Here is a 12954-nt window from a genome sequence, read left to right on the forward strand (position 1 = left end):
CTTTTAATAAGCTGGAGAATTTAAAATTAGAGCCCTCTAATGAAACTAATCTCGTCACTTATGTTAAAGTTTTGTTTTCATTTTAACAACAAGAAGCTTAGTAAAATAGTCAGAATTTGTTATGCTGTCTATAAAAATCTATGCTATTCTCAGTCCACAATGTTTGCATGCCATATTAGTGTAACAAACTATTCTAAAGCTTGCCTCCGGTGATGGGGTTTCTGTAATGAGCAATTTTCCATCACATACAAAAAATATCTCTGATAGTTGTTTGGTGCATCATGTTCACATATTATATGCTCTCTATCATATAGTCTTTCAGACTCAAGAACAGGCAAAATCAAATTACATTCACCTTTCTGAAGTTCGGGAAAATAATACAGAGAATTTGGCCTTCCTTGTAGAGTGTCATACCTTGATTTTCAGATGTAATGTGAATTCCAAAGCTCTTTTACTTCATTTAAATTTTTTTGGAGCAAATCTGCACAAGAAAACCAAAGGCATTCCACATTAAGAGGAATGGTGAGTTCTACAGCTCCTTCTTCAGCCAGATCTTTAAAAAAATTGATCCACCACTTTGCATGATCTTTTCTCAGGAATGACCACCACCCTTCTATCCTTTGGTTTCTTGGTGAAGACACATACTTATGACTGCTTGGGTCATTACTAAAAAATGAGTGAATGGCAGCAGCAAGGCCATTTTCCGTACCAAGGTCTGTAATAAAATCTGCAGGACAGCCATTAAATTGTTCCACAGCCTCCAATATTACTTGGTAGATTATTTGACTTAGTAACATATAACCAAAGGACTTTACGGCTCCATCCGTCTATACATCCATCGATTTGAAAGCCATATGGTTTTAACTTATCATATCCGTCACAATGCCAGGAAAAATTTGGTCCAGGATTCCAATAAATCCTTCTCTTCAATCTGCGTCTAGATCTTTCTTGCACTCCTTCTGGATCAAGCTCTCTTAACAATCCTGCCACAACGTCTCTAGGTACAGTTATTCCCTTCATTTGAAGGGCATGCGATATTAAACGATAACCTCGGCAACCTCCTTGACCGTCTATTTCAGCACGAATTGCATCACGTACAACGTCCATATCATAATGGCTGTTTTTTCGTCGAAGACCAAAATGGTTTATTCTTCGCTTTAATGTACTCATGCTAATGTGCTTACCGCGATATTTTCTTATTAAGTTAAGAATTTCTTTGTATGGAAATCCTTTTAGGAAATAATAACGTATGATCTCTTCCTCACTGCTTTGTTCAAGATTTTCATGGTAATCATCGACATCGTATTCTTCAATGCTTTCCGCCATTTTATATTTTTTAGACTAAAAGTCAATGATTTAACTTCCTTCACTTTCCTTCCGCCGTACGAATTTCAAATGTTGCCGTGAGTTTTTAAATGTTGCCGTGAGTTTTCAAATGTTTCCGTGAGATTTTCGTATTCAAATGTTGCCGTGAGATTTTCGTATTTAAATGTTGCCGTGAGATTTTTGCATTCAAATGTTGCCGTGAGATTTTGTATTCAAATGTTGCCGTGAGATTTTCGTATTCAAATGTTGCCATGAGATTTTCGTATTTAAATGTTGCCGTGAGATTTTCGTATTTAAATGTTGCCGTGAGATTTTCGTATTCAAATGTTGCCGTGAGATTTTTGTATTCAAAAGTTGCCGTGAGATTTTTGCATTCAAATGTTGCCGTGACATTTTTGTATTCAAATGTTGCCGTGAGATTTTCGTATTCAAATGTTGCCGTGAGATTTTCGTATTTAAATGTTGCCGTGAGATTTTTGTATTCAAATGTTGCCGTGAGATTTTTGTATTCAAATGTTGCCGTGAGATTTTTCATTCAAATGTTGCCGTGAGATTTTTGTATTCAAATGTGGTAGTGAGATTTTCGCATTCAAATGTTGCCGTGAGATTTTTGCATTCAAATGTTGCCGTGAGATTTTTGTATTCAAATGTGGTAGTGAGATTTTCGCATTCAAATGTTGCCGTGAGATTTTTGTATTCAAATGTTGCCGTAAGATTTTTGTATTCAAATGTTGCCGTGAGATTTTTGCATTCAAATGTTGCCGTGACAGTAATATTTGGATAGGTATAGCAAACACAAATCTTAAATATCCAAAGCACCAGTGACATATTTTAATGTTGAAAGCAGAGTTGATTCAACGTTGGGAACGTTGAGAACGTTGATTGAACGCTGTGAATTTAACATTGACTTTTTTCAAAATTTCCGTGCAAAAAAAGTGTTTTTTAACCTGCGACTTTACCTGGGTGTAGATAAAAAGCGGGCGCGGACGACGGACGCGGACGGCGGACGCACGACGGACGCGGAGGCGGACGCATATGTAAGACGAACGTCTGTTTGTTGTGGTCGGGAATTGCAAATGATTTATTGTAGGAGTTTGACAGTAATTTAAACGAGCTTTATCTTTCAGGATATATTTTTTGACCTCATTATTTAAAGCAATTAAACATGCATATTTCAATTTCAGTCAGTCATATAGAGTGTAACGCAATGAAACCTTATTGTATTTTTTTCGTGTTTTGTCAATGGCATTTCACTCATGTTTGCCCTACGTGGGTGAGCCTTGCTTTTCCAATTTTAAAAAAAGTCAATCTTATATGACTCAAATCATACAATAAAGAAAATAAGTATTAATTGAAACCATAAGTAAGTAAAAGCTTTGCATGCACTTAAGCAAAGAATGTCCTACAGGTAATTTCCTTTTTAAAGATAAGATAAGAATATTTGTTGAGGTCCCACTTCTCTGCTGCTCCACATTTCTTTAACACAATTCGTTTTAACTTTAAGTCACTGAGGTAATTCTATGTGATAGAAATAATTACTTGCATCCTTAGATACGAACGGTAGTTATATTGAAAAACATGAGACAATCCTTCTTTTATAGATGAATCACTAGCGTTATAGTTTCTCACGCATTGCAAAAAGAAAGATTCAAGCAAATAAACAAAGAACTTGTATATAGCTCTTTAGAAATATTAACGGAAAACTAGCCTAGCGACGATATTTCTATTGCTATGACTGAAAGAATGCAGTGAAACAGAATTTTAAATTTGACTCTAAGTTATACTGAAATTACGACGGAAAATATCATAACGCTTTTTGAATGCGTTTGGCTAGTATTCATCAAAAGTTGTCATATAGCTACAGCAAACATGACTGTAAATGACGCACTGACTAACTTGCAACGGCTTCAAACCTCAGCTTTCAAAAGGAAGTTCAGGTTGAAAACAGCAATATACGTATTGCTTGCCAAATGACAAGTTGACGGAAATCATTCAGTGCAGTAAATATGAACAGGCTCACGCACGTAAGGCCAACATGAGTGAAATGCTATTGACAAAGCACGAAAAAAATACAATGAGGTTTCATTGCTTTACACTCTATATGACTGACTGAAATTGAAATATGCATGTTTAATTGCTTTAAATAATGAGGTCAAAAAATATATCCTGAAAGATAAAGCTCGTTTAAATTACTGTCAAACTCCTACAATAAATCATTTGCAATTCCCGACCACAACAAACAGACGTTCGTCTTACATCTGCGTCCGCCGTCCGTGTCCGTCGTCTGCGTCCGTCGTCCGCGTCCGTCGTCCGCGCCCGCTTTTTATCTACACCCGACTTTACCTGCGACCTTTTACCCGCGACAATTAGATACACACAGGCGACGGCCAATAATATTAAAACACTTTAACTCGCTTGCCATGTGACTCGCGAGAAAGAATATTAATGAAGTTGGAAAAGAGATTTGTTTGTGTGCTCATTACAAAGAATTTTTTGTGTTATTTGCATTGTGAAATCTGGAGGTTGAGAGAGGATACGAAACTTCTGGAATTATAAAGCTTAGAAGGTAATCTAGCCATTATTTATTTGACGGAATAAGGTCCTATTTAAACCTATAATGATTCCTGTCGTAGTCCAATATTTCTACCGATCAAAACTGCGTGAAAATTACGTCCGTACTTACGTACCGTTTCAAAATTTACATAGCCTTCTTGGCCTGCTAGCTGAGATGCATCTCTTATGTGAGTTTGATATGTTATTTGACATGATTTATTAAATATGAAAGTTGACTTTTAATTGATTGGTTGATTGTTATTATTATTTAATGAAATCGAGCAATAGTGCTGATTATTCGTATACGTTTTAGTTATCGGTTTAATGCATCGATTCTCAATGACTTAATAATTTGACACGTATAGGTTATATTTACAAGTAAAGTCGTTAAAGAATTCTTTGGCAATTTCGATGATAAAAATATGATCATTCTTGCCAGTATGAGACAGGGGCGGATCTAGGATTTTTCAAACATTATTCATAGGAAATTCACGTTTTGAGAAAAAAATAAAATTTTTTTTCTGCCAAAGATTAAACAAAGATTATCGGAATGAAAATTTGCAATTAAGGAAAGCTTTATGCCATTAATGGTTATTAGGCATTTCACTAGACTATTATCTTCTGTAAGTTTATGTAAAGTGTGCTACATTTCAATCACCAGTAGCATTGTATTTGCCAATATAAACAAAATGTAACCAATATGCCTTTAATCATATAATTACATGAATGTTAAAATTGGTTTATGTGTCATTCTTACTGGTCATAATAAGTATATTTTCATATAATCAAAACTTGTTTAAATGTAAATCTGGAATAATTTAGTTTAGAAATTATAACGATTATCAGAAAAATTACCTAGTGATCATGAATAATACCTTGCTGTTTTTCCAAATTTCAAGGTTTATCTGCATACATAGAAAGACATTTTTACTTTATAGAAAATGCTTTTCATGAATCAGCAGCCCTTAAGAATTTCTTGCAAACAATCTGGTATGAGCCATAGATCAACACACCTTGATATCTCTTCATGAGATGTTCAGTTAGAAAAGGGGACAATATGTGACATGCCACAACATTTCATCTATGTAAAATTCTCAGGTTTAATGCCATTACAGTCAAATTGTCAAAATAAAAAGCTTCCTGGATCATAAAGTCTCATAATCACAGTTTATAGTAAACAGCTTCTCATTTAATCAATATTAGTTGTCTCAAATCTTAAACAATGTGTACTATAACGGTCCAATGATTGATTGATCAATGATCATAAACTGAAAAGCCCCAAACATTTGTTTATAATAAGGTAAATAATAACAGATTATGGCTACAGATTATTTGTCCATTAAAATACATTTGAAGGAATGTAGAATTTATACATCCAGCAACATTATACAACTTGTTCACGACGTTGATTGGTGATAAGTAGATATTATTGTCTTTGTCAGGTATAAAATAGCTCCAAGCTGCTTTGTTAACGCTTCAATGACAAGGCTATGGTTCTGCATGTACATAGATAATAACAACAAAATAAGACAAATATTTTAAGAGAAACGTGAGGTATTTGTCTCATTATCTTTTCTTTGAGTTCAGCTGAACTAGCTCCAATGACGCTATCTTGTGCCTTGATATTGTATTTATTAGCACGATTGAATGATTGATAAACTTTATCATTATATTCATCCACTTATGCATTTTGGATGAACTTATGTGGGGTTTTGTAGGACATGTAGTCTCTTGAACGCATCTTTTTTTGAAATTTTCATGGTCATTGCGAGTGTGATTACCTTCACGAAGTCGATTGAGAGTCTGCGCAAAATTCTTGCTTTCTTCTGTCGCATGATTTCATCAAGCTCAAACATTCTGAGATACTTTCTCCATAAGTTTGGAGCAACAATATCGTAAGAACTTAAACACTTAACATCTTTGAATATATAACCATCCATCACAGGCTTCATTTGAAATAAATAACCTATTGTATTTATACTTACACCGCCAAAATCTTCTTTGACTGCTTTTAAACCTTTTAAACGGTTATTCAATTTAATCGCGAACTTATTATGGCCAACCATTGATACTTCATCAAGTAATATGAACTTTGAACCCAGTTCGCATTTCATCATGTTTAATTTGGCAGAATCTAACGGTTTATAATTCTTTAGTGACTGACTGGCTGGTATACGCAAGGCACTGTAAATCGTGTTACCTTTTGTAATATGTACTGTTTTCCTGTATGCGCATGTAGTAGTATATGAACACGATGAAAATATTCTCCTGCTCTTCAGAACATCAACAATTTCCTAATAAATAGGTATGTTTATTTCGCCATGGAGTAAAGAGCATAATTAACTCAGGATAATGTGTTTCGGGTTGAAATTCTTTATTAGACCAGACACTACGTATTTTTCCACAGCAAGATCTTTTTTTTACATATTTTGCAATTTGAGCATTATCATCATTATATTCATCAAAATTTCCCAAAAGAAGATTATATACATCACACTTGTTTGGGTTTCTATATGCCTGTGAGGACGAGAGTCGTACCATGCGGTTTAATGAGCCAAAGTCACACTTTCCAAGCTGCCAGGTCATTCTGTATACCTTTTTAAAAGAAATTCTTCGACCTCATCAGATATTTTCTCTATTGACTCAATGGTTTAAGCAATTCAAAGCTTGCGGAAAGAGAAATGTGGTAATGAAAATTACACTGCGAGACAATTTTGCATTGTAATTTGAAGAACGACGTACACTGTGTACTCGCAATACACAGCTGATGTAGACTAAGTTCTAAAATACAACGTCATAGTCTAATCACCTAGCAAACTTTACGTCAAATCGTAATGAGCGACCAAACTACTATAAGCTAACATAAACTTCAATTGTCCTTCTCAGGACTTTATCAACCTGGACTATTTAAATTAAGAAACATGTAACGATACTCGTGTGTTCAACCATTTACTTTAAAAGAAAATATAACGTAATGTAATAGGACGTTGGGAGGGATTATTCTATCTCCCTTCTGTGTTCTCATATAATCTCAACTTTACTGCGGGCGCTGCGCCAATTGTGGCCTGATTTTTGTGCTAAATTCACATCAGTATATTAAAGGGTATACGCATGCGCCTGTCAACAATAAGGTACGTGCGTGGAATTGCCGCGAAAGAAACAAAGTTTTGCCGTGAACTAACAGAAAACAGAACTAACAACTCCAAGTGTTTGTCTTCTTTACACCAAAAATATTGCCCGCACATGCTCAGGCCTTGGGGGAGTTTGGATTACTTTAAACAAGTTTGTATTGAGATGTTTGAATGCTTTTTCTGAAAATATAATCATCTTCTAAAGGAATCGACTAATTTCATCTGTTTACCTTATTTTTAACGCTCAACTTCAATATTTTCGCACATGCTGCATACTTATTTGATGATTATGATATTTCAAGATAAGATGATGGAAACGGAAACCATGATAAAGGCTTTTTGATATAGATGAAAGTTTTTTCACAATATAAACAAATATAAACAACAGTTCATTTAAATTTTTTCCCAATTTGAAACATTAACATAACATAAACTTTCCGGAACAAACCCCGCTGAACAAACACCCCTGAACAGATCACAGCAATTACCGGCACCTTACAACGACTTATTCACAATACAAACAAACGATGAACTAAAAACATTACACTTCACACTAATTCACAATGACAATACACAATTGACACCCACACATTACAACTAAAAACATCACACATAAATCACACATCACAACTGAAAACATTTCACTTCACACTAATTCACAATGACAGTACATACTTCCTGTACACACAAAACAATGACGTAAGAATCAGATAACAAATACGGCTAACCTGACGTTTGCTCCTCATTTGACTCTGAAGATGACTACCGCTAAGGATGTCAAAACGTCAGTCAACAACAACAAAAACAGTCCTTCTCAGGATTATACCAACCTGGACGATCTACATTTACAAACATGTAACGATACTCCCGGGTTCGAACCATTTACTTTTTTACAAACATAAAGTTTCGTGTAACAAAAGTTAATTGATCACAGTTGATCTTTTTTAACCTTGACAGTGTCAGCAAAGCTGTGTTCTTTGAAATGTCATTAATGAAATTGTTCTTGTTAGCAGCTGCTTCCACGGCGGATTAAAATCATCATTTTCTTTACACTCCTTTCATTTTGTGCATTATTTTTTCTGGATGAGATCTTTCTGGATCGGTATTTTAATAGAATGATTAGATATATTTTATCTTCACCTGACTGCTCCTCTAGACCTCTTCAAAATGCTCTCTTTCACATCATCAAAATCCACATTACTTCTTTCTCTTGCCTCTTATATCATTGGTATCAAGAATCAGTTTCCTCTTCGGTATCAGCCTCCCTACCCGTTGACATCAATCTTTTAGATTCATCGGTGTAACTTATCAAAGCATTATCATGAAACTGTACATCCTTACTGTCTGAATCTAATTGAGACATTTCTCTCGAATCCCTTTGTCAACAGTACTCTTTCTCGTGACGGCTAAGTTAACAGTATGTATATCTGTATATCAGAATCATGAATATATGTTTGTAAATAAAGGCGTTCCGGTAAGTTATGTTACTCATGTAACATAACTTACCTCATATACCTCATAACATAACTCATGTAACATAACATGGGCATTTTAGCAAGTGTTTACATGCAGTTGTATGTATATTTGCGCTCATCTTGGTATATTAGGTGGTAAAAATTGTGTTACTCCTTTGCAGATCCTCCATTTTTGTAAACGTGCTCATCAAACCTCCATTTTTTTTATGTCTGAGAGGCTGATTACACGAGCCCGGTAGCCGGGATTCAGCAAAGCGTGAAATGATTTTGGCAAATGGAAACGATTCAAACTTATCATTAGTTAAACCGTCTCGAGCAATTTCGCAATATTCTGATTTAAAAACTTCTCGCAACATTTAAAACTGAAACAACCAGTTTGCCCTATATCGAGAATTACAACAGGGACGTTTGGTGCTTCGGAAACAGTTGTAATTTTTAACCTTGAAGTTTCGGCTCTTTTCAACCCCTTGAAATCATCGAGCTATCCTGCTAACAGGGTCAGCTCAACTCGGGGTTATAATCAGGCTCTTAGGGGCTGTTAAAATAAGCCTGATAGCTGGGATTAAATAGATAATACTTCACAACAAAAAACTTTTTTTAGAAATTTCTCTATGCTGTGTTGCAAAATTACAAAACCTTTAAAATGAGAACAAATAATCTAGCATGATGTCAATATTACGACTAAATTGATTTATGACGCTTAATATTTACTAAATTTTTAGAAATTTCTCTATGCTGTGTTGCAAAATTACAAAACCTTTAAAATGAGAACAAATAATCTAGCATGATGTCGATATTACGACTAAATTGATTTATGACGCTTAATATTGGTTGCTCTTTTTTAATTTCTTAAGGTGGTATTAAATTGTGGCTGTTAGTTTATGTTATACATGCTATGTTACATTTAAGTTAATTAGATATCTCAGTAAAATTGATACTATTATTGGTTTGTCATCTTTTCTATAGAGGAGCAAGAGTTCTAAGATTTTTTGGGAGTGTATGTAATGCGCGAACAAAAGCCACACTGTATTTAGTTGCAGTTCGATATTTGTTCAGAGAAGATAAATAGCAGTAAGTATTGAGTGTTTTAAGATATCACGCATTTATCTTACAAGTCGAGTAGTTTATATTTGAATGAACAATAAGCTTGATTTATTTTTATAGTAATTGACGCCATGGCCTTATTTTTTCATTATAAGAAAAAAGCAAGACGTCTCATTAGAGCTGGTTTTCTGATAGCCATTGTCTTAGTTTTGATTGAAAATTTTCAAAAACAATCATACTTCAACGGATACGTTACAAATGTTTCTGTAGCTAAAATATCCTCATTTGAAGAAACCCCAAATTTTACAACATCTGGCAAAAGTGGACGTTTCTTAAACCGACTTAAAAAGCAAAGTAAAAAATGTGTTCATTGTTCTTCATCCTTTTCTTGGAAACGAATTTCAAACACAATCAGTGTTTTCTCATCTTATTACGATAAGCGTTTTTTACAAACAGTCCGTTACGGAAATTTCAAAAGAAGTGTGGTGGTCTTAGGCTACGAAATGGGCAAACTCGACAATGCATTGTTCTGTGGTTTTATAATGAATGGGAACCAAAGAGTCATAGAAAAAAAACCTGCTTTTCGTGTCATTTTAGCGGAGTTCTGGAAGTCTAAAGTTGACAGATATAGAGCAATTATGTATAGATGTAACACTGTTGTGGACAGACCACAATATGTCACTTTAATGATGTCACAGGACATTTCTTCATTTCTCACGATTCCTATCTCACATTTCGTTCCCGTAGTTGATCAGTCCTCATCAATCAAACACCAGTTTGCTGTTTGTTATGAGACACCACTCTATGGGGGTAAATATGACCAAGGAATTATGGATTCCATAGAACTTAACAAAGCACTAGGAGCTACATGGTTTACTATATATGTTTATGAAGCCCATAGTATAGCAATAAATTTTTTATATTATTACTCAAAGAAGATTAAAATTCTTGATGCTGTAATGAATTGGGGTAACAATATCCCTAATCCTGTTTACAACAGAGGTTTGCTAGTGGCCATCCATGATTGCGTCTACCGCAACATGTTTTGGACTAAGTATTTGGTACTTTGTGACTTGGACGAAGTAATAATGCCCAAAAATGGTCTGAAATGGAAAGAACTGATGCTCAAAGTAGAGGACAGCAAAATCGCTCATTTTACATTTCAACACTTGGGTTTCCATAGGAACGTAAACAAAAAAACTGAATTTATACATTGTCCTGGTAAAACTAAATTAAAGTACAAGGTTCCACGATTTTTTGCAACTTATAACAGATCAAACAGTGTCCTCGGTGGTAATCTTCGTGCAAAATCAATAGCAAAGCCCCTTTACACTGTTACTTGTCGCGTACATATTTGGCGATGGATGATGAAAGGCTATAGGTCATACCAAGTACCCACTAATATGGCCGTAATGAGGCATTATAGGGACAAGGATATTGAAAATTTGAAAACTAACACCACAAGTTTAGATTATGGTATGAATGCACTCAAGTCTCAGGTGATAAAAGCCATAGAAAGACAATTTTGCGAGAATGTAAAACCCTTTTACACGTAAGAGGTATATTTTTCGGAAACTCGTAGGTGAATCATTTAATATTATTGTCGAAGTATTGCAAAGTGGTAAATTTAAACGACTTGCTCTCTGTAAACAAGGCTTGATCAATATATTAATAATCTGAACTCACCAGTTTCTTTTCATAACACCTTATCAATTTGCAAGAAGAATATTAAACATCGAGCATAAAAAGTTGTTGTTACTACGAAAGAGATTCATATTTTTGGCTGGTTGGGTGGATTTTTTTGCAAATTTTATCTAAAGCTAAAATATTTCAAAAATTAAAGATATTAATAACTTTAGACTTCTTTTAATTGAAGCATTTAATGGTGTAACAATTCCATCTATACAAAACAACAGTACGATAAATTTTTTTTCACCAAATTACCTTTCTGTTTGAGCGGATGTTGATACGACACAAACAGTTTGTTTAAATAAATGCTAAATGCCGACTGTCTTTTTTTAAAGTAATAAGAGGAGATTCATGTTTGTTGTTTTCAAACCAAATGGTTTATTGCAAGCAGGACAAACCACTTTCCTTTTCAACATCCGTGTGACGCAACCAGCCATGCAAAACATTGTTAATTTTTGAGTAAAGCAGAAAAGCTGGGTGCATTACGATAATATTTACAATAATCTTGGTTTTGGCCGTTCCATGATGGCATAAGCCTCATCATTTGTAATAATTGACTTTGTGAAGTCCATGGGCCAGAGGGCTATAAAAATGGGGATTTTTTGCGAGATAGAAGGACAAAGATACATATCTTAAAATTGAGGTTCTGAAACTTTGTTTTGACGTATGATAACCATCAAAAAAGAGTACAATAACACGGTAAGTCATGGGATGAAAGTAAGTGTCACGTATGTCTAACAGACAAATAAGAAAAGATGATGAGTAAAGCTAATGAGTGTGTCAAATCTACTTGTTAGTACCAAAATGACATTATGTCTGTCACCTTAGTAGTGTGCACTTATCCAAACATTTTTAAGACGTTCACCAGACATTTGCAGGTAGTAATTTGCATGATAAGTAGTATCAAGATAAAATTTTCAAAATAGCTGTTTGCAGAAGCTCGCCACTCATTCAACTAATGGCCACTTAGCCGTTTTCATAATACTAGCCAGATACAACTGCACATGGAATTTGTGGAAACCGTTCTAAAGTGCGTTTTCAGACAGCTGTCTTGTAATTTGTTCGGCGTAATTCTTGTACAAGCAATCTATACAAGGCTGTATTTTGCAAGAGTCGATACTTTCTCTTTTGATTCCAAAAAAGTCTTTAACGAAACACATTGATATCTGAAGTCTCTCTGGACGACTGCAAAAAATATTGTAGGTGAAAGATTGAAGTTTCTTGAATAACTCTTCTGATAGGTCTACGAAGTTCAATTATCTCTTAAAATTGTTTGTTCTGTTATAAAAGCCGTATCGCTCCGACTTTCCTCCACCGGCCAAGCCCTGACTGTATCACATATAGTATACAAGCATGTATACCAAGCAAGCTTGGACAAAGATCTGGATCAATGGCTTAAGACAATTTGAGATGTTGATAAACTTGATTCTTGTTGTTGTTCCACTTTTATCAAATATACATGAAATAATTACATGATTAAATGGCAAAAACACAGCATTAACAAATCTGTGCAAATTCTGATACAACAATTACTGTTCCGCGGCACGATTTTCTTCAACAACATGGGTATCATTTGCTGAGATCTTGTAACACTTCTCTTTGCAGGCTACGTACAAAAACTTACTTTCTAGCTTTTCCTATATTTATCCACTTTTATGTTCTCTACTCTTCGCTCAAAAAGATCGTTAGGGCTTTATTATTTTTGGGATTTAGTAAGAAATTTCTCCATTTATGTG

The 12954-nt window shown here is 34.5% G+C and overlaps 1 protein-coding gene across 2 annotated transcripts; it reads left to right on the plus strand.

Annotated features, from left to right (window-relative positions):
* Nucleotides 1–3741: 3741 nt before the first annotated feature.
* LOC124457999 lies at nucleotides 3742–11387 on the plus strand. Of its 2 annotated transcripts, none has more exons than XM_047008119.1 (3): nucleotides 3742–3892; nucleotides 9452–9556; nucleotides 9632–11387. In XM_047008119.1, exon 3 carries the CDS (start codon nucleotides 9661–9663, stop codon nucleotides 11083–11085), a length of 1425 nt encoding a protein of 474 aa, XP_046864075.1. In that variant the 5' UTR covers nucleotides 3742–3892; nucleotides 9452–9556; nucleotides 9632–9660; the 3' UTR covers nucleotides 11086–11387. The 2 variants fall into 2 exon arrangements, with proteins under 2 accessions (XP_046864075.1, XP_046864074.1); XM_047008118.1 differs by having other exon boundaries at nucleotides 9650–11387.
* The last annotated feature ends 1567 nt before the right edge of the window (nucleotides 11388–12954 follow it).

This window comes from Xenia sp. Carnegie-2017, unplaced genomic scaffold, assembly GCF_021976095.1.
Source record: "Xenia sp. Carnegie-2017 unplaced genomic scaffold, XeniaSp_v1 HiC_scaffold_6, whole genome shotgun sequence".
Classification (NCBI taxonomy): domain Eukaryota; kingdom Metazoa; phylum Cnidaria; class Anthozoa; order Malacalcyonacea; family Xeniidae; genus Xenia; species Xenia sp. Carnegie-2017.